Below are 26,444 nucleotides of genomic sequence, written 5' to 3'. Positions count from 1 at the left end.
GAGGATAGAGGGAGAGAAACGGCGAGTGGCTTAAACAAGACAACTGGTGAATTAGAGAGGGGGGAAAAGCAATGAGGCGAGCTCCCTAAAGCGTCAGCAGGGAGGGATAGAAGAGGAAAAGAAAGAGTGCTTTCTCCTCTTCCCTAATCCTTCATCCAGTATGAGGGGATTTGAGTCGATGGTGAGATAACGTAGCGTAACTTCGTGTGTATGTGTGTGTGTGTATGTGGGTGTGTGTGTGTGTGTGTGTGTGTGAGAAAGAGCCACTATGAGGTTGGACATTTCAGCCTCCTGGCCAGACTACAAAATAATAGTAATCATCTTGACCAGTAGCTGTGTGTGTGTGTGTGTGTGTGTGTGTGTGTGTGTGTGTGTGCCTGTGCGCAACAGAGAGCAGCCTACACGTATGAATGTATATGTGTGTGTGTGTGTGTGTGTGTGTGTGTGTGTGTGTGGACATTAGCATGTCAATCTCTTCGCAGCCCTTTTTTCTGAATAACAGTGATGACTAAGATCATATGGGGTTGGACTAAACCATTTAGGATAAATGGTTGGGATCAGTTGTTCAACCCACTCGTGGTTTACAACACACACACACGCACGCACGCACGCACACGCACACACACACACACACACAACATGCAGCTCAAACCCTAAAAGAATACTACTTTTTTGTTAAAATAAACCGAATATGTTTTCCATAACCCAGCAGGATATAAGCCCATGCGGCTCTTTGTGTGTAGGTCATGTACAGGGTACCAGTCACAAGAAGGTTCTTCCACAGTGGCACCAAGCACACACAGACATTGTTTAAATATATAAAAGTGATTGCTATTAAATCAATCTTCTTTTTAATGGTTGGCATTCATGTCATTTGAACTGAAATGCTTGCAATAAGCATCAAGTTGCATTTGAAAGGTCGGTGAGAAGGCCTAACCCTTTCTACAGCGTCCTAGTTTGAGGACTGAGGAAGTTGACAAGTTGGGACTAAAAACATTTTGGTCTAACAGGCACTTCTGAAATCAATCCCAGTTCCATTGGCTTGAGTCCTAGCGGCCTCTCATTGTGTGGATGCAACAGGTTCAGCTTTGTGACGGAGATTTGTAAAAATGGCATTCCATTCCATACTTTTCATGTATGCCAATTCTCAAGATTCAAAATTTAGTGGTTTTGCTGAAAAGAAACAAAGAAATAGATTTTCACACCAGTGAAAGGGTTGTGGAAAAAATCTGTCATCATGTAAGATGTGAGATTTAATATATATTTTATAGTCAGGTAGTTTGGAAAATAAACAGATAACATTTACACGCACAGCTTGTTAGTGTTGGATCACTGGTAATTTCTTTGTGGAGGGAAAAAAAGGAACCAATTTGTGGAACACAGCCTGAGGACTGGAGCGTGTCTTTGTCTAATTGTACATCCATGTTAAACAGAGAAGGAGCACTGATCATTTGTTGCTTCCTCCTTTTTTCACAGGACGAAATAAAACAACGTAATAACAGAGAGGCAATGATGGGAGGGGGTGAGAGAGGAAGATGGATTATCTGGATGAGAGGGAGTGTTGAGAAGAGACACTGGGATAATACACAGTGTTTTAGGGTGAAGGAAATGGAGACGGGAATCAAACAGGGACCACTAACCTAGAACATAGAAAAACAAACACAAGTTAAGCTAAGGCTAAAACAATTAGTCTCAATCAAATCAAATTAAAAACAAGACCATAGGATCATAGGTGGATACAATTTCACCCAAATCTGTACCTCTCCATGTTAAAGTGATGTTAATGGGGCTAAATGAGCCATTCACAACAAGTGTCTTTCTTGGTTGGGGTAAAAGAAGGTTGAAGACCAATGTCGATGTCATTATAAAATGAGGGATTCATTTGTTGATTTGGTATTTGCGGACTTCTAATCTACTTCAGTCTGAGGGCCAAAACCCAGTGTTGAGAAACTTTAACCATAGTATGACGCATTCTCTACTCAGGTTGCTCTGCCAAAGCAAAGCTGGTCAAAATAATCTCGGGTAAGCTCTTCATATAGGTCAAACTGTAATGTAACCACATAATGAGGAGAACAGACTGAAACTATTCCAGGATATTTAAAACAACTGCTGAAAATGCATCAGGAGAAACACGGCTTCCTCCGCCCTGCCCTTTATTTTCTGTGTCACACACACACAGGCAGCCTGTGAAGCCCTCACCAGAAGCTGTAGGGAGCGTGTGTTCTGTGTGCAAGGAGCGAGTGCAGGGTTATAAACAAATACAGGGTTTCAATTAGAGACCTTAGACTCCAGGACCAGCTGTGTGTGTTTGGGTGTGTGTGTGTGTGTGTGTGTGTGTGTGTGTGAGAGAGCGAGCACAGCGTGATTGAATACAGCTGGTAATGCTATTTGCTAGTTTGCCTTTTCTATACAGTGGAGATCCACAATCTCACAGAAAGCACTCACACACCCACACACACACACACACAAACAGGGAGTGACTCCATGCTCCCATGGAGGTAGATTTTGCTTCCTTCATACAACACAATACAAAGAGGGCACTGTTTATCCAGCTTAAACGGAGCTTGAGTTGAACTTAGTTTATAGTTGATTAAAGATTGTTAAAGAAGTGTAAAGCTGAAAATAAATTTGGTCCTCTTTCAACTTGTGTTCAGTATAGAAGCTAACAATTGAGTTATTTGTTTGCAAACGACAAAACTGCTACTAGACCGGCTAATGGTGACAGTCAAACGTTAAAGGCTGAAGCCCTACTGGTGACCTCTGGAGGTTCAAATGTCCATTGCACCTCAAAATATAAAAGAGACAACCATTGCGATAAGATTGCGATTGAGATGACATTTGTGCATTGAAATACTTACCTCAAATAGCCATAATCAAAATGCTTTTTCATCTGTGGAGCATGATTCCACATGTGTATACTACAGCAATCTGCCTTTCTCAAGTCAACATGTGGGCCTGACATGGTCATTGTAGTTTTGAGGGATCTTGTTATTGACACGTGTTGAGCAAGTGGAAACTGGACAGCGTCTTTATAGGGAAATGAACCATGAAAAACTAAAACCATGTTACATGTCAGTCTGGCCAGTAGTCAACGTAATATCTGTCCATCAAAGGGCACGATGGCCGGATGGACAACAGACCGTATACTGCAACATAAGGTCTGCTGCCCCAAAAGGGATGTAGAAACATAGTGATGGGCTCTGAATCATTCTCAGGTCCGACTATTCATCCTTCTTTACCCCACCTGCTGTTCCTACATGCCATTGCTCACAATGCCTGACATTCGCTTATTTAACTTCTACCCATTCACAAGAACAGCCACCATCAACTTTTCAACTTGGATTCTTCATCCATGTGTACTTGTGTGTGTGCGTGTGTGCAGGAGAAAGAGAGGGAGATGCACAATAGTATGTGGTGAATACAATAATACTTAGAATTTATATCTATTACACACACACACAAAAGGGCACGGCCCATATTAAGTTACAATGTAGAAGAAGGCTGAACAAGTATAAGCGGATTAGAAATACCTTGAGTGTGCAATATGAAGGAGATAAGCCCTGCAAGAGTGGGGCGTGGGGGTGGGGGGGGGGGGGGGGTTTCAGGGGAGGGAGACAGAGTGAATGAAAGTTATAAAAAGTGGATGAGTCATTTATAAGAAACGTACACCTTATTTTCACACAGCTACCTTTTTCTCTCCAGAACTGGACACGGTGTTGGAGTCGGGCCGCCTGAAAGCCACACAGTTGCGCATGACGCAAAAATAAAAGTTTTGGACACAATTAGCCGGAGGTGATGTAACGCAGCCGGCTCAATGAAACCGCACAGCCGGTGTTGCCATATATCTCTTTGTCAAGCGCGTCCAGCCTAGCAACGCTAACTAAGGGGGGTTGGATTTGTAAATGTGACGAGGGCCCCGTGGTTTAAGAGATCAGAGTGATGACTTTGCTTTGTGTTGTTCAAACAGATTGACTTCCTCAGGGGCTTACTGGCTGTTTATTGCTTCCAGGCCAGCACCCCACACCACGCCTCACAGACAGAACCATAAAGGATTGTATTCCCCCCTAGTAAAAATGGGTGGGCATTTTATCAATATCTATGACTCAGTGATCTTCAGTTATGTTTTTAAATTTTTTTTCAGATCATGTTATTATCTGAATCAAGGGGGATTTCTGATACAGGAGTAAACAATTAAAATGGACTTGATTAATACACAGCCCTGTCAAATAGAAGATTATCTTGCTCGTACTTTGATTATTTGGCAGAAATGACTGATATATAATGAGGTTAGGAGACACATCGCAAGTATGAGGCAGAAATCAGAGAGCAACCCGTGTACCAACTGAATCTGCTTGATCTGCTACCGATGTACCTATTAGTAAAATATATCTTCCATTAAAAATGTTTTCACAATTAATTTACTTGTTCACATGATGCTGTACGTTAAAGCTTCGTAGGGACAATAAGCGAGAGAAAGGGAACAATAATAAGCGTCATCGTAAACTGGCTGACAGATAGACAGACTGTCCTGCCCACTCAACAGGCCTGCACACACACACACACACACACACACACACACACACACAGTTAGCTAAACAGCCTTTGTGTCATAATCACATTTAGTAGAAGCCATATGACAGCAGAAATCGCTGCCAAGGACAAACACACGATGTGGGAGAGTGTGAGTTTGTAAGTGACTAAAAGAGATGAAAATAAGGACAAAACAAGGCTCTCTCTGTGTGTGTGTTTGTGTGCGCACACACAAATTGGTACGTGAAGTTTGTCAGTAAAACCACCCATATGCTGAGGTCAGCCACACTATCACTAGCTTTCCAAACCCTGCGAAGGCTAGTGTGTGTGTGTGTGTGTGTGTGTGTGTGTGTGTGTAAAAGATAGAGACAGTCAGGGTGAGGTGAGACATTAGTAGATTGGTGGTTATTTCTCCATTCACAGTAAAGGGGATTGCTTCTTTGAGTAATTAGTGCATTGGGTTCAAGTCACCTTTCTATAATTCTATTTTTATATTCAGCTCCAGTTTCCTGTTGGTTTGGGTGTCAATAAAAGACGATGATTTTAACTGAGCAGTTCATCTTAATATGAATCACGATGGAAAAAAGGTCCTTTAATGAACACACACACACACACACACATTAGCACGGGCACCATTGATGTGCCACCGTGGCCCTGTAGTTGCTGACAGTTGACATCCCTCCAAGTGAAAGAATGCCTGCGTGGTGACGATGAGGGATTGAAACTCAGTGGTCACCGGGGACACACCCACTCTACTCTTTTTATTACAATATATAAAAGGCATACATTTGCAAATGTAGTGTTATCACGGCCAACGTGCAGAAAGCGCGCATTGTGATACTTCAGTTCGCATCGTATGTACGAAACCCGCAGTTCATCTGGTAATCAGCGTGTTTCTCCGCCAACAAAATCGCATATTGTGAGCATTCAAACACGCAAGTTAACGGACCTCCTTCTCTCTTTCTATCATGGATCAGCCAAAGTTGATGTGTCTGCGTCAGTGGTGGGGAAATGTGTGTATTAGCTCCTTGTGATGTGATATGGCTGATTGCACACTGTGATATTCCCACTGCTGATACTATGACCGTTTGAAATGACCCTGAGGCCAATAGTTGTGTGTAGTAATGTAGCGAGGAGTTTAACACCTGCTGGAATGGAACGTGAACGCTGAGTCGGCGATGCGATGTCATCTTTGATTTCTTCCTGTAACTGTAATATTGCATGGATGCTTTATCTGTAACGCTTAATGATTTTATGTTCACTCAACGGTTGAAGTGTGATTCTTGTGGCAAAAATCTTTTCAGCTCGTCTCCTTGTCCTACGTCGCCGTCTGGCTCGGATGACTGCCGTCATCTCATCTCATCTCATTCTCCAGGAGGCGTATGCGAGGAAACTTCTGGTTTACACCTGCTTTTAAGAGGCGGTTTCTGTACACACTAATACTAATAAATAATTGGGCACACTTTACGCATCCCCTCCCATCTCTTTGTGGGAAACTCCCACTTTCCCCTTGACCCTCCAGAGGATTCATATGCATGACACGGAAAAGCACAATTTCCCGTTTTAGTTTTCTGCGACAGGCAGTCTGCGCTTTCACCTCAGTGCGGCTTGTTTGTGCACACCTCACCACCTTACGTGCACGTTTCTAAACAAATACGCTTGAAGTGGGTGCGAATGCGTTAGTACATGAGGCCCACAGTCTGTGTGGAAGCAGTGTCAGTAATAAGGAAACGGTGCGGTAGACACAGTGGCACTGTTGTATGATGTAAGAGTGGAGAGGGACAGAGAGAGAAGGAAGGAGCGAGAGGAGGCCAGATAAAGATGGAGAGAGCAGCCCAGTGGTAATGCCCTGATGATGTAGTGGCTGTCAGAGCATTTGCTTCACATGCCAAATGATCCTGTAAGAACAGCACAGCTATTGATCCAGCTATTATACAGCACCACATACTAATGATCGTGTGTGTGTGTGCGTGTGTGTGAGTGAGAGAGAGGGAGGGAGGGAGAGAGATGGAATAACAACGTCTAAAAACAGCTACTGTACATTCTGTTTTTTATAGACAACAATCAGGAAGTGAGGGAAAGCAAATTTGTACAGTACGTAGGTGTTTGGGTTTATGAGAGTGTGTGTGTGTGTGTGTGTGTGTGTGTACAATTCTGACACGACACTTCATCAATACTCCCATTACAGTGTGTCATATTAGGAACACTCTAAACCTGATCGCCTTGATATCAAATCTCAGTTTTCACCTTGAACACTCAATACCTCTCTTAAAAAATAAAAAATAAATAGAGGCTTGAGATTGGGAAGGTTTGGCATTGTTGACTGAGAAGTTCTTTGTTTTAATGATAATAAAAATAATTTATAATCAAACTAGTTGCTCGTTCATTTCTAATTGATAATTACATTTTCATCCACACTTTATCTGACACAACTAAAACAGTGTCTACAAACTGCTCTCTGGGTTTGGTGAAATCTGTTACAGGACACATGCAGACGTCCAAACAAAGAGTGAATCCTGACATCTGATGAGTCCGGCATGCAACTGCATACAAGAGGCACAGCAAAAGTAGCAAAGCTGCAGAGAAGCTTCACCTGTCTCCACGTGTAACGCGACTGTCCGATATCACAAGGTGCAGAGTGTCTTATAGTTTATTAGGCTGAGCTGTGTCTCCCTCTCTCCATCCCCCCTCAGTCTGTCTTTTGCCTCTGCACTTCTGGTAATGGATTCTGCCTAAATGGGTTCTGAGAAACACAAGTGAAGAGCGGACGAATAGAGGAGGTGAGGTAAGGGGAGGAGAATTGAAGACTTGTTGCCTTAGTCCTGGTGGCGTATGATACAATCAGACTATTGGTAATGGCTTTAACTTGAACAATATACAGGATTAGTTTGAATCAACTGATCCTTTGCATCTCCCCTTGGACGTGGTGCACATCATTTTTCCGGGGGGGATGAAGCAAGCCTGTTTCTCTTGTAATACATTGGATAAGAATGTATGGAGTCCGTCTCATTTGGCTACATATAGGACCATGTTGAAAGAAACGCATTTGCGAATCCAGCCACGTCGGGGAATCTCAAAAGAGCCACAAACAAATGCATACAAATCCACACACAAAGCCATACAAATGCAGAAACATATTTGTAATTTATATGTGCATTGGAATGTATTTGTGAATCGTTCTCCGTGCATTTGTGAGTCAAATTTATTTTTCAAATCCTTCGGTGTGCATTTGCAATTATTGAGACTGATCTCCCATAAGACAATAATCAAAATCCATTTTTTTCTGAAAATAGAGCTGTTTTAATAACTGTATTCCTAATCATTACCTGTTTTTCAACCAATATGCCCCATGATTAAAAAGGAGAGAAGAGAGGGAGGGAGGGTGGATGGAAAGAGAGGGAGGAGGGGAGGAGGGAGCTCTATGGTTAATGATTTAATGTTGGCCACTTGATGGAATGAAGTGTCTTCTCCATGTTAGCGGCGCCAAAGTTAAACCCTCTAGTCAGTTAGTCTGTTATTTATTGATTTCTATGGTCAGCACTAGATTGATATTGAATATGACTGGCACCAGGGCTGTGTGAGAGTGTGTGTCTGTGTGTCTGTGTGTACTGTGTATATGTGAGGAGCACGGATCATGAGAACTCAAGTGCATTTCAGTCGCAGGTAAAAATGTATTTATTTTTTTATTTGTATTTTTCTGTATACACATGACCGACCTCTATACACACACACACACACACACACACACACATATACACGCGCACACAAACACACGCATGCACGGACACACTAACACCCACACACACACACACACACACACACACACACACACACACACACACACACACACACAAACACACACACACACACACAAATCAACTAGGAAGAGCAGGAAAGGCGAGCTGGAAATACATCTGCAGTCTTCTCGCAACACACTGTTATTCTCCACACCTTCTTGCTGTGAGAGATGATACATTATTTATTCCTGCAGCCTGTTCTGTATTAACCATACAGCACCTGCTGAGCAAAAATATAACAGCAGTAGTATCTTTGTATCAATACTGCAGCATGTTGGCAGAAACATATCTGCAAAGGCATATGGGTGGATATAATCGGTCTATACTTGCATTATTGCAGTGATTGGTCTTCTGCACACACAGCTACACACAGCTCTTCCTCTGGCATGATCTACCTTGATGTGTGTGTGTGTGTTGTGTTGTGTTAATTATCTAATATATAAAGTTATTTTACTAAACCAGAGCATAACTGTTGCATGCATATAAACTCTGTGTTAGATATCGGATCCAATCGTTTAAGCCTGCAGTATATCAAAATTTGAGGGAATCAACACAAAAAAGTGTTAGAATTGATAAAACTTGGATTCTAGCATTTGTTTAATGTATTGGATGGCAAAATGACTAGCAAAAATATTCACACCCATTATCATTAAAATCCTAATGATGATTATAGTATTGGATATTATTATTATCATCACCATTATTGTCTCAGCCAGTGCTTCGATATATGTTAAGATTTTGCCTCCAACTATGTGACCCATCTGATTTAAAGGAGACATATCAGCTCATTTTAAGACTCATACTTGTATTGTTCCAACGTAACATGTTCACATGCTTTGATGTTATAAAAAACATATAATTTGTCTTGTATTGTCTGTGTAAATCTCCCTGTATTCACCTTCCATCTCTTTAAGACCCCCCCCCAACAAAAAACAGACCAATCTCGGAGCGAGTCCAGCGGTATATTGGCCCAGGTTGAGAAAACAGCCCGTTTCAAAAAGATTTGTGCAAACCCACAGCCTTTTCCCAGTTCTTTCTGTGACATGGTCTTCATGAATGAAATGAATCCTTCTGGTTTCTAAGCCTGTGTTGCCTGCGTTGAGTGCTGCGGCGTGTTGGGGGATGTGGTGGGCGGGCAAGGCGGGACACTCCGCCTTGGTCTGATGACATCGGCCAGCCGGAAACATCCAAACAAGTTGAATTAATTAGTATCAATCCATTACAGGTATCATAAGAAAATGCGCAAATAGTTATTGTGGCGTTTGGGCCACGAAGCCACATTAACTTGTAGAAGAGATATCGATTGGCATTATATGTCCCGTTGAATAAATCAAAACTTTGTTAACGTTGTCAAAAGTTTGTTAAAAATAATATATAGTATACAGGACCAGTCAAAGGTAGGTGAGAAAGTGTGTCGAAACCTTTAACTGGGACAGAATAGTATATATTATTACTGTATATCAGGTACACCCAATAGCAGGGCTGACACACTCTCACGTCCACACACCTATGGGCAATTTAGAGTTACCAATGAGCCTGATCCCCAGAGCATGTCTTTGGACTGTGGGAGGAAGCCGGAGAGCCCGGAGAGAACCCACGCAGACACGGGGAGAACATGCAGACTCCACACAGAAAGGCCACTGGGTGGAGACGAATACAGGATCTTCTTGCATCACACCACCGTGCTGCTCCATCTTCAACATCTATTCATGTATAAATAATGCAAATGAGTGTAGATACACAACCTGAATGAGCCAACAGCATTTAGAACATCTCACTGCCTGGGTGCCATGACGAAGCTCATTAGCTCTGACGATTGTTCCTATCCTTTCAAGGGATGTAAAGATTTTCAAAGATCCTTGTGTCCAGTGACTGTTTAACAACAAAAGAATACCTCTAATATCCTGTCTCTTACGGTGCAGAGGCCACTATTATCCACTTAAAGATGCTGAAAGGAAAGTGGTGAAATCAAAGGGAGTGAGACAAAGACTGAGCTGCTGCACGGGGGAAAGGATAGAAAGAAAAAAGATGAAGCTCAAACAACAGAGTGGACTCAGTTATCCATGAAGAGACAGAGAAACACTACAACTGGGTGATTTTCTCCAAGATAATGTAACACACAATCCCTGCAGCTGTCACAAAGCTCCTTATTGATGTTGTTTTTTGAGATAAGTGTCTGATTTACGGTAAAATAAGAGCGATGTACTTTCAAAGAAACTGACAACTACGCCGACTGCAGGGTAAGTAGAGGCCAGATCATCCGTTATGTGGATGAATGGAATTTATGTCGCTGTCAGCAATGGATCCCATCCATGCACTTTTGCAATCGACCCGAAAAAAAAAATCCACTCATGGAACAAGAGCGAGGTGTGAAGTGATCATTGTCTGTTCTACGTCCCTGCCTTCCTCCATCTGTCTGCCTCCCTGCTTGTTGCTCTGTCAAAGGTCGGCTTTCAGGTGACACATCACACAGCCCCTGGTACCCACTCTGTGAGTGGACCGTTTTCAATGGGACAAAGCCATGCACATGTGGGGTCTGCCAATGTAAACCCTAAGAAGTGCGGCTTCTAAGATGTACAACAACCATGCAGGTTTTTAAAGTAGCATAAAAAAGATTTTAAAAAGACAACAAATCAAAAGGAGAGAAGTTATCTTCAAAAAGGGACTAAGACAGCAAAGAAGAAAGTTGAAGACAGTACAAGGTTTATGTTTTTCCCTTTGAAGCTACCCATTTGGATTTTGGGTCATTTTGCATTACTGAATAAAAAAAATGTCCTACAACTTGTAATAGTGACTATGTGTAAGTTAGGGCTGTGCGGTATGGACAAAAATCCATATTACGGTATTTAGAAAGATTTTGACGGTATCCCGGTACATCACGGTATTTTTTTCCAAGTAAACACATTAATTCATTGCAATAAATTGTTTTCCGATCTAACTTACGTTGAATGTTCAAAAACCGAAAACCCTCCAAACAGACTCCGCTGGGCATTGGGGCAAGTTGATGCATCTCTGGTCTCTGGTTGTTCCTCCTGTGTCGCTCTTTTCTGTGTTTTCATGTATCAACACAGTTACTTCTTGTTGTGAGCTGTACCCAGCATGCAGTTCAGAAGGGTCGTTTTTATAAATGTACAATTATTGGTGTTACAAATTGTTTACGTGTCACAAGCTGTTGTGTTGTGGTGTTTTACCCTTTTAAAGAGTCTTTGTTGTGCGTTATTCATTGTTGTTATGAAGTTATAACCATGACTCAATCTCAACACACATAAGACAAGTCGCTCCGACCGCTGGACGCTCCTCCATGACGTGTAATAATAAATCCTGCTGTCTGCCGAAGAGCAGCGCAGTTGTTATGGCGTAACACCGGTATGAACGGAACGTGAGGAATTCATACGCACTGACATTTAAATCCGTTTGAACCGGTATACCGCCCAGCCCTGGTGTAAGTGTGTTTCTGTGTAACAGCTAAGGTTATAATGTTAAGCTGCTTAGAGATGCCAAATGGATTAAGTGTTTTGTTGACACATAGTAAAATAATCTGGTTAGCGAAGAGAAGAAACACCCCTCTTCATATAATCATATCTGTCTGCTGAATTCCATCTTCACCCTTTCTTTAGTTTGCTTCCATCACATTGTGTCTTTCTCACTGTCCAGGTTGATCCCTACATTGCCCTGTGCAACATATTTAGACTATCTGCTAATATGTTTAAGCTTCTAAGCAGACATCGGTCTGCTCCTCCATGTACAAATCCATCATGTGCTTGTAATTGGTCCCAGGTCAGGGATGTTGCACTGGGAGGTGCAGGTGATTGGACACAGGTGGAAACAATCATGACATGACAGACAATTACAGAGGAGGACAGGACAAGGCAGGAAGTGACATGACCCAGGGAGAACAGAGGCAAGAAACTACAAAATAAAACCAGACATTAACCCAAACCGTGACATCCCAGTTGTTTAGTTCACACATGTTTTGAGCCTCTGAGTGAAGCACATTTTTTAAACACAATTTCATCCCTTTCAAATAATCTACCCAGTGCATGTGTTTGTTCAAAACAAGCAGGAAATGTAGGTGACGGTGTATGTCTGATGGCTTAGACACACCTATTTCACTGCTTGGAGCAGAGCGGGTAAATGTATCGTCCTGAGATCAAGTAACTGGGCGAGCAGCTGGGCACCCGTGGGTCCAGGGCCCACAAAAGTGTTTGTACGTCTGGCTGTGTGTGCGTGCGTGGTTGTAAATGTGTTTATGTGTGTGTCCACTGGGGAGCCAGCCAGACGTGTCCGGTCTAATATTTCCTCTCAGGGGAACAAATAATGCAGAGAGGCTTCTCCTTTTCCCTGCTGAGCCTTTATACTCGACTTTTTGAATCGTTCTATCACCCTTGAACTCCTCCTCCCCCTTGATGTCTTCCTCTCTGCACCCATTCTTCTTACCCTCTGTGTTATCTATTCCTCCTCCCGCTTCCTTGTTCAACAAAGCGGCAGATAGAATCACAGAAGTTGGTTTGAGTTACTGTTCACGCACACACACACACAGTTCTCGCTGTGAACCAGGTGAATGGACGCAGCTACAATAGGTGTCAGAGAGAAGAGAAGAGCTGAAGGTGAGGAGGCTGCTGAGGCTCATCACCTGCTTTCACACTGTACCGCATCGATCATTTAAAACACTGGTTCCCAAACTGCAGGCCAGTGAAATACAATTATAACTAAACTATAAAGCACACCTAAGATTGAAAACATTTTTTCATCTTTCTTTGGTGTATGTGTTTCTAGTGACCGATCACGATGTCCACACGCCACAGCTATGCAGTCAACAGACCAACATCTTTAAACACCTCACTTGTCCCTCCCTCCCTCCTCCGCCCTGTCCCCCCGACTCATACAATCACTCCCTTTCCTTCTGTCTCTCTCTCTCTCTCTCTCTTTCTCTATCACTCTCTTTCCTTTCTCCCTCTTCCTTTCCCTTTCTCTCCTTCCCTCTCTCTCCCCATTTCCCTCACCCTCTGTCCCTCCCTCTCTCTCTCTCCCTCTTTCCCCCTCTCATTCCTTACCACCGGCTGCTACTACGTCTCCTAGTACTACTAGTATCACAATTACTACAACAACTGATACTATTAATATTACTATCAATACAAAGTCATTTTAAAAGTCATCCCAGCTTTTCTTGTTTCTGTATTATTTCAGTTTTTTAATTTCTGTATTTTTAGCAATTTTTGGGAAATTCATTTCAGATTTTTTTAATTTCTGTATTTTTAGCATTTAAAAAAAATTAAGTTCATCTTTTCTTAGTTCTAAATTTTAGCTTTTTAAAATTAATCTAAGCTTTTAGCTTTCATCTTTCAGCAGGAAATGCATTTTATAGTTATCTATTTATTTAAATGGATTATCATTTACTAAATGAGTCGTGCTGTATTGAAGAAGACATCTCAGACCATAAACTCATGTTTACATAGTTTACTGAGGTAATAAATCAAGAGATAAGTAGAGTCATCCAACCTAAAAAGAGCCAGCCGGTGGCTGGCAGTCAAGACTCTGATTCTTGGCTCGGGTCTTGAGGAGTAATATTGATTCACCAATACATAAACTAGGCTTACACAGCAGCGCTACATCTATGGCATAACGGCACACTCACCTCCACACAGACACTCTCTCTCTGTTGACCAGACACTGACTAAGGTCACGCCGGTTGTCAGCTGTTAGACTTCACTGCCTGACTGTGATGGAAAAAAGTGTCTGTATTTGTCCAACAATGCATGCAACATATTGGCTGAATAATAACAGTCCTGATGCTTGTGTTTGACCCATTTGACCAAGTCCTGGAGAGGATTTTGCTGTGAGGAATTCCATTCCAGTTGATAGTGCTTGTGTAGATGTGACTGGTTCTGGTCATGCATATGCAATGGCCTCCAGCTCCACCAAGTGTTTTTTAGCAAAGAGCAAAACGTGCCAATGGAACTGCTTCTGTCCAAACCAAACTCCCTTATTTCTAACTTTGAGGAGAAACACACAGCATGGTGCAGAGCTTCAATGGCCTCAAAAAGAGAACCTGAGGCTCAACTCTTCACGGTCCCAAATGCTTTATCCAGCAGCCTTCTGCAGGATTCATAAAACCCCAAATAGGACGAGCCACCGCTGTCCCCACAAACAGTATAATCGACACCTCTGCACATGTTACAAATGAGAGCAGGCATGCTAACAAACACACACAGCTGCATTTTAAATAGTCAATTAGCCTTTGAAAACTTGACGACTGCTCACTTTTTGAGATTGGTAGTGTATCCTCCAGAGCACTGACATGCCATTTAATAAAAACATTATCAAACTTAATATAGGGAATATAACAACTCAGCACTTTATCTCACTGTTAATTACAGTGTGTGTTTGGAATGGAAAATACAGCAGATTTGTGTGTGTGTGTGTGTGTGTGTGTGTGTGTGTGTGTGAGCATCTAAAATAAAAAAAGTCCTTTATTAAATATGTAACTCACACCTGTTAAGGAAAACTACCTTGGGGATAAATCCATGCAAACGCACATAAAAACTCTGTCGTAGTACTTTACAGTAAGATATTTACACACACACATTTCCTTGTTTACAGCAAAATGATGCAGCCCAACACATATATGCAAACAGAAAAGGTCGCAAAACAAATGCCGGCTCAGCTGAATCGTGATCATTAATTAAATTAACTAGCTGGAGATTATTTTGTGTTTTGCTGCCCCCCCCCCCCCCCCCACACACACACACACATACTTACACACAAAAAACACACTGTACCAGGTTCTTCCCTCAATTCCCTCCACTAAAATGGAGCATACCTATCTATGCGAGATTTAATTACATGATGTTTAGGACAAAAAGGCCTATTCACTGACTAACAGGCTGTATTATATATTATACGCAGGGTTCAATGTCTAAAAAGAACTGTTTGTTTTGTTTGTATATATTACAAATCAAAACAAATTTGTGTGGTTTATAATTTTCCTATGATTGACCAATACACACACACACACACACACAACCCCCACACCCCTCCACCCTCCACACAAACACACACACACACACACAGACCAAGTGTCTTGCTCAAGGACGGGGATCAAACTCTCAACTGTGCAATTAGGGGACGACCCACTCGACCTCCTGAGCCACTACCACAACAAAAAACACAGATAGATGCGTAGATAGAAGCTGGAAGAAAGGCTTCAAATGCTTGGTGGCCACACAGGCCTGAACTAAAGCCGCTGTAGGTAATATCTACAGAGAGCTAACATTTTCCCTCTCACACACACACACACACACACACACACCGTAAGCAGCTGACTCACAGTAGGACATGAAAGCTCCCTCTCATAGCTGGTTTCTCCATTAATTTGTCTGATTGCTGATTTCAGATTTGTGATGTTTGTATTTCTTTTTGATTTGCTGTTTAATGACCAAGTCTATGGTCTCTCGGAGTAGAACTAGAGTGTCTGAGGTAACAACTGGAGAAATGACAACTAGCATGGCGCTGTATGCAATGTGTATGCATGCTTTTCAGGACCAGAAGTCAGTGTTTCCTCCATCATCATATTGGGGGGCGCCCCCCCTGGGGAGGAGAACCACAGAGCAAAGACAGTCCTAGCAGTCCTACCGTTGTCGCTGTCCGACTTGTTCTCATGCTCGGTGTCGGTGAGGGTCAGCACCGAGTTGGAGCGGCTGGACAGGCAGGAACTCCTCCCCGAGGATTTACCCAGACCCCCGCGGCCCCACAGCCGCATGGCGCGCTCTGGCGACATCACGGCCTGACTGTCGGCGTCTACGTCCTGGGTGGTGCCCACCGAGAAGCCGTGGTGCGGGAGGCCCATCTCGGAGCAGAAGGCCAGGCCGCGGCGCGATGGTGGCTCGCAGACGCCCAGCTGGCGAAGACTGAAATGCTGACCTGGAGAAGAAATACATTATGAGACATGTTTCACTTCACTTGCTAATGAGTATTCCAAGTGCTCATGCTTTGTCCGAATTTTATTACAAAATAAAAAAAACATTATAACTTAAAGTTAAAACTATTTTGTTTAAAATAGAAATCACATGGTAAAAAATGCTTTGGTTTTGATCTGTCTAAGCCAGGGGTCTTCAACGTTTTTCAAGCCAAGGTCCCCCAAACTGATGGCGAGGTGGAGCGAGGACCCCCTATTCTACGGAGTTTGGTCCGCCATCTTTTATTTTTGAGCTTCACGCTCTTTAGACGTGAGCATAAACGCGATCTGATTGTCTGGTGCCGGCGCTGTCGTATTCACATGAAAGGTGCTGTGAGTGAACCGGTGCCCAGCTTGAGAGCTGCTGAGGGAAGCTGAATGTGTGTGTTGCGGACTGACACATAATGTCTTCTCCATCAATTTATCTGTTCGCTTCAATATGTTGGATTCATGTTAATGTGTATTTAAAGACCATAAATAAAATTCTGATTCTGAAGACATTTACATTTGTGGGAAAAAAAATTGTTTAAAAAAATTGTCTTATCAACCAAAAATTTCGCGACCCCCTGCAGTACCTTCGTGGACCCCCTGTTGAAGACCTCTGGTCTAAGTTTTTGATTCATTCCTCTTTGTTCAAGGTATATTTAAAAAAGGTTATTGTCTCCTTTCACAGCTCATTTGTTTTAATTCATTCATTTGTTTTTCTGAACCAGCAATCAGTCAATTAAAAATATCAATGTTAAAAATCCTCATATTTGTGACGCTGGATTCAAATTTAACATTTCTGCTCATTACATTAATTAGATCAAACAAAGTAGCTCTCAATTCGTTTCTGTTGCTCCACTAATGTGTGTAACCAACTGTGTCATACAGTATTGACCCTCTGCTCTAACAGAGAAAAGAAAGGAAATCCCTCTGAGAGCAGCTGCTCTCCGCGCTGAGAGCCCGACTCATGCAGCATCCAAGAAGAAAAGCCTTCACCCTGCCACCGAACTAAAGGCAGCCGTGTCTTTAGGAAGCTGCAGTTTAACAGAAATCTCCCCGAAACATTTTCGGCAGAAAAGCAGAAAATAGAAGCAGAAGCCGAACCAGACAGAGAAGGTGAATACGTATTGATTGGATCCCTTAAATCCCACTTAGTCATTACAGGAGAAGAGAGGGATGAGCAGAGATAAACTGTGAAAGTGGTGCAGCTTAAAATGTGCATCTTCTCCAGCGCTACATTCTTCCTTTAAATGTACGTAGATTACATTCTAACATTTGCAGATGTAAACAAAACAAAAGGATAACAGAAGCGAATGGGTCTGGTTCAGGAGGGATGAGATTAGGATTAGCATCAACGAGGAATTGGACATCATTCAAACACTTTCATATTTGATCTAATGCGTCGTTCTCGGCCACTGTATTTCCTCTTCAAGTACAGATTTTACAGATTCAGTTGCAGTCAAATAAATTGAATTATTGTACCATCATTGTACCATTGCACCTGCGTATCACTTTACTGATTGTGTTGAATGATCCTTGTTACACTCTCTATTTAGTATTATTAAAATGGAAAGAGGAAACCCTTTGACTATTTAAATACCTGCGTGATGACAAGCCTCAGATTGGGACCAGAGCAACTGATCTATTTTAATGGGGGGTTGTTTATATGTCAGTGTCTCCCCTGGGAAACCAGCGATCACTCTGTGACACTGGTGGCAGCGTCTGTTTGTGCCCATTAGCAGGAACGTCCCTGTGCGCAGAGATTAGTGGATAATTGTAAATGTAAAAAAAGAAACTTCTTTGTCACAGTTTCACCCAAAACTAAACTCAAAGTGATAATTGGTGTCTCCTTCTTTAAAACTTTCCTTTTGCTTTTGTATATGAAAAACATGTAGACTAAATTTGAACACTAAATTGAATAAGTCATCAGAAGCAACTCTTTCGCATTAACTGGAAATGTGCTGAAATCTTGTTAGAATAACACACATAATAATCCTTTACAATATAAATGAAAAGAAGGCAAACATTTCATCTGCAAAATCTCAGTATGTGCCTCTTCATCTTTAATCAGCAAATTAAAAGGAAATTATCAAAGCTTTCTGTAATGAATGGCACAACAAGAGATAACAAGTGCCGCTGTTCAATTAAAAGTTATATTAATTTTAAATGAGCTCCAATTAGGCCAGCAGTGAAAATGAAGGAGATAAGATGATTAAGTAATTATATTTTTTCATTTCTCAAATATTGACGGTGTGTTAATTGGAGCTTGAGAACAATGAGGGAGCCTTTTGAAGCTTCAATGGTTCATTGTACAGTAGCTCTCCCATTTTATTTACATCATTTTAAAATAACTCAAAAATAAGTGCACAGGGTTGATAATAAAAATGAAAATAAAAACAAATAACATGAGATATTTTCCAGGGCTGAAGGCCAGGCTACAAACAGAGCACTTGTTGCGTTGGACTCACCTTGTCTGTTATAATCATCCTGCTCACGCTGGACCATGTCCTTGTAACCCTTGGTCGTCCCGTACAGTAACCTGTCAACATCAAGGACAAATGTTTTCACTTGTGTTGCTATGGTAAAGGACGCTCCCTCCATGAATGCAGTGTGGAGCTTTGTGTTTGAGTTCTGAGTCATAGGGAATAGCACACACACTGGTTTGTCTGTGCAGGTGCTCCACTGAGTTCTGCTGGATAGTCAAAAACTGTTTCAATCCTCTGTGAGGAAAACAACAGAAGCTAAAATGGAAGCCTTTGTGGAATTATAAACAGAGATGTTGCTCTACCAAACGATGTGTGGCTCAAACCATACATTTAAATATGTGTGAGTCCCCCACAGACCTTTATCTCTGTCGTTTATGCTTTACTGGCATTGGGCCATGTGAACATGCAGTGACCGTGTGGTATCAAGGTATTACACATATCTCAAGGGAAACTGTATTTAAGGGAAACCTTAAATACGTATATGTTATTGACATAAATAAAGCACGGGTGAGTTTGTTGAATCAAAATGAGGTAAAGGCACATCAGAGTGACTTTTGGACAACATATTTGGGTCTGAACACAAGCGAGTCCCAGACCAGACAGGCAGCTCTGACCTGGCCTGGTCTTGGTGCTGGTCGAAAGCCTTGAGAGTTTCACTGGAGGAGTAGGACTTCTGGGTGGGGACCCGGAGTCCCTGGGAGCCGATAGCGCAGTCTTCACTGTCCACTGAAGAACCTAAAAGACAAAGAAACACAGCCATGAGCAGACACACACACACACACACACATACGTATGGCCACAGAAGCAAAAATCAACACACCGTTAAACATCTGTTATAAACACACGCTGTGGTTTACTGTACTATGCAATTATTTGTGTTTTAGAATATTTGGAGCTCCCCAAGGTATTGGTACAGCCTGAGTCATCATTCACAGCCAACACAAATATGATTTTACAAGGGTCTATGAAAGCAGGTACACGCTTCTCTGACATATGGCCTTTTATTTATAACAGCCGATGATTTATTTGTTGGGGAGACAGTTTCACTGGCTGCAAGATGGTTCTCACCTCCCTCATCTGGTCTACAGCACAAACTATAACTGTCTGGTGCGCTGAAAGCCTAAGAGGCAATAGTCAGTGCTCCTTGGGATGAGCTCCAAAGCTGTAGGTGTCTCTGTGCAGGTCGGCTATCTCAGCTGCTGGACTAAGCAGAGCCCCGGGCCAGCTGGACTTTACTCTTGTACTACACACAGAATATCTATGTCTGCTCTCTGGGAAGGAGTTCACATGTACTTCTTTGCCCAATAACTTTCTTAACACACCACTCCCACACACTTGACAACGATCCCCATGGTACCCGTAGTGTTGCTGTCCTGTAGAATGTTTCTCCTTTTATTTTGGAACAATCTTTATTCTAATTTTATTCGTCTGTCAGATAAAATTTTAATCTCCCAATTGACCATTCCCTCCCATGTAATGTAAGAACAGACTTAGGCCCATTGGGCCGGTGGGAAGGAAAAGATTATAGTTAGAGGCAGATCATCTTTTTTTGCCTAATAACGAGTTCCAATGAAAAATAAATGCATTCATAATTTTGTTAACAATTCCTCACTGCAAAGGATTACTGTGGGCAGTGCGCTAAGGGACATCTGAAACAGGGAGGTGTTGTGTAAACTGTGAGGAATGCTAACAGCTGAAAGTTGTAGTGATATTCACAGCTTTGTCCTGTCTAACCCGCTGTTAATATTACTGTTACAATTATGGATATGACTAAATAAGACCAATAGATGAGAAAGAAAAACACATTGGCTGTGAAAGGTTTGGCGAGATATACTGTACTCAACGTTTTCAGTCAAATGAGGAAAAAAATGTGGCCTTCTCTTATCATGTCCCCACCTGGGATAAACACTGGTCATTGGGAAACTGGTACGATCCTCATTTCTGCAGTAGTCAAAAGATGAATTGATGTTTAGTCTTATATATAATAATGTGTCGTTCCCCAAATGTGACCTCTGAGTCACTGACTGAGTCAGCTAATCAATGCATACAGAAACAGTGGGCTGAGTGCAGGATCTCACCGGTGTAGGGCCCCTCCCTGTCCCTTCGGCCCTTGGTGAGTGAGCAGTACGGACGTCGCTCTTTCACTTCCATAGTGCTTCTGCTTGTGCTGCTGGCAAACACACATGCATGCTGCTGTACAGCTGCGGAGACAGAGGGACAGACGGACAGAAGGTCAGGGTTATCGGACTGAACCTGTAAACACACGCTGAGACAAAAAGGAGCAACCAATGTCTCCTGGTGCACTGTGATCAGCAGTGACCACCACAGCCACAGTGTCTGCTCCGATGGTGACCCGATTAAAACATCACATTCTGAGAGACACCTTCTGTCGACATGGAGACCAAAGAGACACCTTCTGTTGACATGGAGACCAAAGAGAACGACGGTGTTGTATATAACTTGGCTGTAGCTCTTTTTTGACTTCATTATTGTACTACGACAGGAGTAAGAAGTTACAACGTAGGCAGTTCAGGAAAACACCTGGCTATTTTTAAAGAGTTAAGGATCTAATGCTTTAATGATATCAAATTCGTGCAATTGCAGCGCTAACTCAAGTGAGACTCTGCAGTGAAGTGACAATTTATCTACATTCCTAAGGAGTATGTACTGTATATATCTACATATACAGTGATATGGACTGATGCTCTCATTAATGAATGACATTAAGCTGAGAAGTAGAATCTATACGTTTAAATGATGAGCGCTTTGTGTCTTCTCAGAATTGCTGATTGTCAGTTTATGAATCAAGTTGCTCGGTCTGCTTTATGCTGAGTTATAAGTAATGAGGTAGAATTGATCCTGCGATGGGACAGTAAGCTGATGGGATGGATCCACGGGCTGTCAGCAGTTCTTTGAGTAATGTGTGCCTCTTTGGATGTGGAGTTGCCAGCTGCCGTCACTGGGGAGTTTTACACTGAGAGCTTAACATGAGCCCCGGTAGCTGCTCAAACACAAATAAATCAGTGCTGGCTTTCAGGATGGGTCAAACTTTCATGTTTTGATGGATAGGTGGACAGAGAGGAGAGAGAAAGAGGGTAAGAGACCACGCAGAAACCCAAAGGAGAAAAGGAAGTTGACATACGGCGACAGAGGCAGTGACGTAGATTGTAAAAGCTAGATGTGATTAAATGTTCGTCAATATTAATTTGGACATTCCTAAGACAATCCCTAATTGAGACTGAGAGGAGAGTATATTTACAAGAAGAGACTAGAAGTGAAGCTGAGAGGTGGGGGGGGGGGGGGGGGGGGGGGGGTAAAGACAGCCAGTAGTGGTCAGACAGCTTTATAAGCCTTCAACTTAATCTGACACACTGAGCCTTAAATCCCCTACCTTCTGGACCTGGATGCAAGCACGTGTGTGTGCGTGTGTGTTCGTTTCTCGGTGTTGTCGTGATGTCCTACTTGGTGCATGCATTCCATTCTTTTTGACTATGAGTCCTATAAAACATGGAAATACATGGAGATACCAGGCTAAAAACATGTCTACGTGACTCAGACAGTAAGCATGGGCAGTGAGCATTGATAGAGTACTGAAAACCAGGCACGTGCACTGATAGACCCCAAGTGATGCCCAAGCACCTGCCTTTTTGCCCTTCATTCATCAATATTTAAGAATAAAAATGACTCTCTCTCTCTCTCTCATCAATTCCCCCCAAATGTGTTGTAATATCTGACCGGTATTTATTTGAGTTCCCGACATGCTGCGCGGCGCCCACAAGCCCCGCCCCTTACTCCTTCTCCTTGTGCAGTGCTGAGCGCCAAGCTGCTGCACCATCGGACAAACTGGTGATGACGGTGTTTGTGTAACCCCCCCCCCCCCCCCCCCGCCCCCGACGTTTGGTGATAAATTACGTCGCAACTGGTTCAACGTTGTCAGGCTATTTACTGACGTTTGTCAGATTTAATGAAGAGAGAGACGCAGACAGATCATTTAAGGCAGTTTGACTGTTGAAGTTCACTAGTTTAAATTAATTAAATATTGAAATGAACGGTAGGTCTTAAGTTGAGCTACACAACAGTCTGGTGAGGTATGTTTTGGTATATTATTAGTGTAATGTTGCTTATGCTTCAAATGTCAAAAAACAGTACAAAAAATGTGTGTGTATTGTCAGCTTTTGATTATTATGGACAACATTGATTTATCTCATTTACAAAATTTGCAGCATAACGCCAACAAAAGAGAGACTCCAAAAGAAGAAGGACAGGGAATATACCCTACTGTGTTATATTTATTTATTTATTTTATTATTCAAATTTTTAAGTTCCTGAATAATTGTGGCGATGGATGCCCTTTTGTTTTGGTTTGAGTACCTGCCCCCAAAATGTCTGTGCACGTGCCGGCTGAAAACTACTCAGGAGGCTTCTGTGCGGGCCGCATGGCAGACAAAAGAGTCCAGCAGGAAAGCTCCTCCAACATAAAAAGATTATGCGCAGTACAATGAAATGCTCACCATCGACCCCCTTATAGCCGGGTCCTAATGACATACGTGATATTCATATGCTGATCTGCATCGGGGTGGCAGTGCTAGTGGGGGTACCTGAATGATTCAGAGGAACAGGAGGCGCTGCATATTTTTTGTTTCCTCTCCTCACAAACCAACCTGAATTTGCATGTTTTTTTCATGCCTATCATTATATAGAAATCATTGTTATGTTACTAACGGACAGTATCTGATGGAGAAGCACCGATACCAGTATTAGTATTAGAGTATAGGTTATGTACTACTTTAACCAAGCACATTGATACTTGGTAAACTGAAGCCATGTTCATTCCAACTTACCAACTAACTAACTATTCGTACACAGTAGGCTAACCTTTTACAGCAGTGAGAGTCGGATGTATGTCCACACTAAAGTACACCATCAACACCAGTGGTTACCCTACCATTCAAAAGGGGGGCACCGTGCCCCCCGCCACCCTAGAAAGTCTCTGTTTTCTTTTTTTTTACACAATTATCCAATGATCTCTCTGCGCAGGGGAGTTCAAAGTACAAACCGACACGTGCACACACAAGTGAGCACCATCCCACCAGGGGACAGAGAGCATGCGTTGGAAAAAAGGTGTCACTACAACACTACAAAACAAAATGCTGTTTTGTTGTATATGACAAGGTACATACTATTAAAATACCCCAAAATTCCAGTCTATTCCCCTTAATTCCCATGGAAAGAACAATAATCTTGGAATTTTCGACCCTAGTAGCCACCGTGTTGGAAACGTGGTGGAGGACACATGCAGACACCTACCCAGTAGGTCATAACTCATTCCAGGTTTGCGCCAGATACTGCCCACTTCATAGCGGGGTGCGGACGTTACAGACGATACGAATCAATATGAAAAAACCCACAATGAGCCTCTCGTCTGTCAGAAGCAACCGTGCATGCGTGGATGTGGATGCCGGATGTGGCACGCGGGCCGTGAGTTTGGAGTGCTGAATCAGTTGGTTTAGCTGCGAGTGTCCGACTGGGAGAGCATTAGTGAGTTCAGTGCTCCTCAAGGAGTTACAGACATGCTTGCAGACACCGTTCACAATGGCCAAGATGAGGATCCACTGGAGGAACAGGCCCCGCCTCTATAACAATGCACAGAAGCTGCCGAGGAGATATATTGGATTACAATAACACTACATTTGGATAGTAGGCCAAATTAAACAATAAGGAGACTTAATAATAAAACCAAAATGCAACAAATAAATTGGAAATTAAAACTTTCTTTGACCCTAACAACAACGGAATGGTGAACCAAAATATATAATGGTAAACCTTAAAGAAAATGTCATGGGAAAATGTGGATGTCTCGGCTCAGCTCTCAAAAAAGGAAAATAAAAGAAACTTAAAAAGCTGGGAAACTGAAAGAAAACAAGCTGAGAGGCAAATGTTGACCAAGTTAAAGACATTAAAAGTCAGATCTTATATATCTTATATTTATTAAAAAAAGACAGAGCAAATATAAGTTCCCAAAGCAAAAGTCTACAAAATGACATGCAAAGAAAATATGGTAAGTATATGGTAAGATAACAGAACAGGTCAAATAAGCAATGAATTAGACCAGATTGACACGACATTCCTGACATATTAGAAAATCCTATACTCAGGAAACGAAAGAGAACCATCTATTTGGCTGCTTTGTTTTACGACAAACGTCCAGAGAGGGGCCGGCCTCACGAGGCAGACGGACACAGATTCCTTACAAGATATCAATGTCCAGGGAACTGTCCTGTTTCCATTTTCCACAAGTCCACAGTACAAACCAGAGCAATCTAGATGTGTACTTCATAAAACTGACAAGTTGTGTGATTGAATGTGAATGACGATTCATTACGTTGTGTGTTTGGCGATGAGTGTGTGTGTCGTCATGGGTGACTGAGTGTGAGGATACTGTGTAAGTTTGTGGACACACTCTGTGTACACAAATAGGCTGGAGGTGTTTTTCTAACAGCTTACCAGTCGAGCTGCATGCTGCTGCTGTTAATCACTCTGCTATTCATTTTTATGTTCAGTGAACTGCAGGGCTTCAAGGGTTCCCAGGAACATACACATTACGCACTCAGTGACATCCCTCCCTATTTTACTTTCATCTCACTCTTTTATTCATATGCCATCTCTCTATTCACAAATAATAAATGACTCTGAAATGGGTTAAGTTACAGATGGACTGACAGCAAAGTCTGCTATTCTCTGCATGAATTACCTCTGTATCGCAAATAATCTAATAAACCCCTCCATCAGGTAAAGCGATGTTGTTAATGCTGTCAGCCGCTGGGCAAAGGCAGGCGACGGCGAATCAGCCTTTGTTGCCACAGAGAACACAGCGGCCAGGAACGGCACTTCTCCTCGCTCCTCGGCCAGGAACGGCCCTTCTCCTCGGCCAGGAACAGCCCTTCTCCTCGCTCCTCGGCCAGGAACGGCACTTCTCCTCGCTCCTGGGCCAGGAACGGCCCTTCTCCTCGCTCCTGGGCCAGGAACGGCCCTTCTCCTCGCTCCTGGGCCAGGAACGGCCCTTCTCCTCGCACCTCGGCCAGGAACGGCCCTTCTCCTCGCACCTCGGCCAGGAACGGCACTTCTCCTCGCTTCTTGGCCAGGAACGGCCCTTCTCCTCGCACCTCGGCCAGGAACGGCACTTCTCCTCGCTTCTCGGCCAGGAACGGCACTTCTCCTCGCTTCTCGGCCAGGAACGGCCCTTCTCCTCGGCCAGGAACGGCCCTTCTCCTCGCTCCTCGGCCAGGAACGGCACTTCTCCTTGCTTCTCGGCCAGGAACGGCACTTCTCCTCGCTCCTCGGGCCAGGAACGGCACTTCTCCTCGCTCCTCGGCCAGGAACGGCCCTTCTCCTCACTCCTCGGGCCAGGAACGGCACTTCTACTTGCTCCTCGGTCAGGAACGGCACTTCTCCTCGCTCCTCGGCCAGGAACGGCCCTTGCAGTGGCCGTATGAGGTCTAATGCAGGGCTACATTTCCACATACGAACTAACCAATCCACAGGTGGCCATGCCGTTTATTAACTGTAGCGCCTGCTCACTGAAATGTAATCATGGACAAATTAAATGTGATTTGAACACAGGTGGATGGAAACGTCCTGATATCCCAGAAGAACAGTCTTAAGAGTACCGCAGAGCGAGGCCGACGCCATGTG

At 43.0% G+C, this 26,444-nt stretch overlaps 1 protein-coding gene across 9 annotated transcripts in view; it reads right to left on the bottom strand.

Annotated features, from left to right (window-relative positions):
* tenm3 (teneurin transmembrane protein 3) overlaps positions 1–26,444 on the bottom strand; it is a 414,027-nt gene that overhangs the window by 137,488 nt on the left and 250,095 nt on the right. For all 9 annotated transcript variants that reach the window (XM_078080162.1, XM_078080161.1, XM_078080160.1 and 6 more), the window contains 4 exons: positions 20,831–20,953; positions 19,367–19,487; positions 18,735–18,805; positions 15,960–16,247 (listed from right to left, as the gene is read on the bottom strand). In XM_078080162.1, the coding sequence (XP_077936288.1) occupies positions 15,960–16,247; positions 18,735–18,805; positions 19,367–19,487; positions 20,831–20,903 (553 nt within the window). In that variant the 5' untranslated portion in view covers positions 20,904–20,953. The remainder of the gene's footprint in view (positions 1–15,959; positions 16,248–18,734; positions 18,806–19,366; positions 19,488–20,830; positions 20,954–26,444) is intronic.

This window comes from Gasterosteus aculeatus, chromosome 9 (genome assembly GCF_964276395.1).
Source record: "Gasterosteus aculeatus chromosome 9, fGasAcu3.hap1.1, whole genome shotgun sequence".
In the NCBI taxonomy this organism is placed as follows: Eukaryota; Metazoa; Chordata; class Actinopteri; order Perciformes; family Gasterosteidae; genus Gasterosteus; species Gasterosteus aculeatus.
This window is presented reverse-complemented; position numbering and strand designations above follow the sequence as displayed.